We start from the raw sequence: 1,730 nt of genomic DNA, 5'->3' as shown, positions 1-1,730 counted from the left end.
TGTGGATTTATTTAGGTTTTCACAGAACAACATATACATGTAGATGTGATATCAAGCTGAAGTCACAAAAGGACAATGCGTATTAGATTGTGTTCTATTTTTAACCTCAGAGCTCTTTTTGTGATTTGGATTTGCACTGTAGAATAAATACTGCTGTCAAAAATCACACACATTCATAAACTGATCATTAACATAATGAGCTACTTTTGTGTATGTTCGCATCCTATTTCATTACAAATGTGAATTTTGTTGTATGCCACTATTTCGAATTGAGCTATAGTTTAATCAGTCTGCACCACAAAGAGCAGCTGCCTGGGCCATAAATGAACCAGAGGAACAGAAGAAAACACATCAAAAATGACTGCTCTGTTTTTCAATCAAAGGACGTGATCATAAACTTGCTAAAATAACATGGAAACCAAAGGCTGACGCTCATGCCAGTGCAAATCTGTGAGAGAAGAGTATGTTAGTTAACACGAGTGACTTTGTGTACTGTTCACAACATTCATGTATATTTCAGTGTTTCAGACAGCCAGTAAGCAAGCAGAACTGCAAAAAGACCTTTCAGAAAGGTCACAAAATTGTGTCAGTTTTGAACTGGAATCTTAATGTACAGAAAGAGAAAACGCAACCTGTGTATATCAGAGGCAAAGCTTCTTGTTAGACATAAAGATATATATATATATATTGTGTGTCTTCTTGGTCATTGATAGGTAAAATTGTAATGACTAAAGAGAATTTTTCTTGACAAACTACAGTGCTTTTGCCTTAAGTTAAACAGATTTTCTGGCAAAGCACTGATGTGTCACGTAAAATACACTTCACCTTCAACAGAAGATCTCCTGATCCTTTAAATTTTGCAGAAATACAATCTTCAGCACAAGAAAGTTTATATTTCAAGGTTTAAGTCCGACACTTACTATCAAGAGCCCTTCAATCATGGCTCTCGTGAAGAAGAGGGTACTTGCCTCAGTGTCCGTCAGGCAAGTGTTTCCCAGCTCTTAAATAAGTGCTCTGACCCTCCAGGGTCACGGTGAACGGGTGTCCTCAGAAGGGCATACCACCAGTGATCTGTCGGGCCACCTGCTCCTCCGTACTCTCCTCCTTCTCGCTGCCGCGCTCCTTGTTCCAGTCCTTCAGGCCCTCCGGCAGCGATGTGTCCTCATCCATGCTTCCCGTTCCCTCCACAAACTCTTCATAAGTTGACTTTTCAGCAAACGGCCTCCGGCCCAGCAGTTCCACCATGTCATTCTTATCCAGCACCTCTTTCTCCAGTAGACGTAGTGCCACCTAGTGGTAAAAAGAGAGAATTACTGTTAAGTTTCACAATTGTTTTCTGTGCACACAATTCATGTGACAGCACAATGAAAACGAATCAATGTAAAACGCATTGATCCTGATAGTGGCCTGCTGTACCTTCTCCACCTCAGCCTTCTTCTCAGTCAGCAGCTGCTGTGTGCGCTGATAGGCCGCGTTGATGAGGTTTCTGACCTCTGTGTCGATGAGGCATGCTGTGGCCTCGCTATAGGGCTTCTCCAAAACCATCTCTCCTTGCCGTGGCAGGTCAAAAGACACCTGCCCTACCTTTTCATTCATGCCAAACTGCACAATCTGTAGATAGAAGAGTAACAGTTTTCAGCTGGGGTCTGTGGATTTTATTGTGGATATAACATGTAAAAGATAATTTTATATATATATATATATATATATATATATATATATATATTAGA

The 1,730-nt window shown here is 40.6% G+C and overlaps 1 protein-coding gene across 1 annotated transcript in view; it reads right to left on the bottom strand.

The window, feature by feature from the left end:
• The window catches only part of LOC107718155 (AFG3-like protein 2), an 8,095-nt gene continuing 6,365 nt past the window's right edge, over positions 1-1,730 (bottom strand). Inside the window, exons 15-16 of the mRNA XM_016525136.1 lie at positions 1,417-1,611; positions 1-1,290 (exon numbers count right to left, since the gene is read on the bottom strand). Coding sequence (XP_016380622.1) covers positions 1,048-1,290; positions 1,417-1,611 — 438 coding nt within the window. The 3' untranslated portion in view covers positions 1-1,047. The remainder of the gene's footprint in view (positions 1,291-1,416; positions 1,612-1,730) is intronic.

Source organism: Sinocyclocheilus rhinocerous, unplaced genomic scaffold (assembly GCF_001515625.1).
Source record: "Sinocyclocheilus rhinocerous isolate Xijiao unplaced genomic scaffold, SAMN03320098_v1.1 scaffold480, whole genome shotgun sequence".
Taxonomy (NCBI): Eukaryota; Metazoa; Chordata; class Actinopteri; order Cypriniformes; family Cyprinidae; genus Sinocyclocheilus; species Sinocyclocheilus rhinocerous.
The sequence above is the reverse complement of the archived record's forward strand: the minus strand, read 5'-3'. Positions and strand labels throughout refer to the sequence as shown.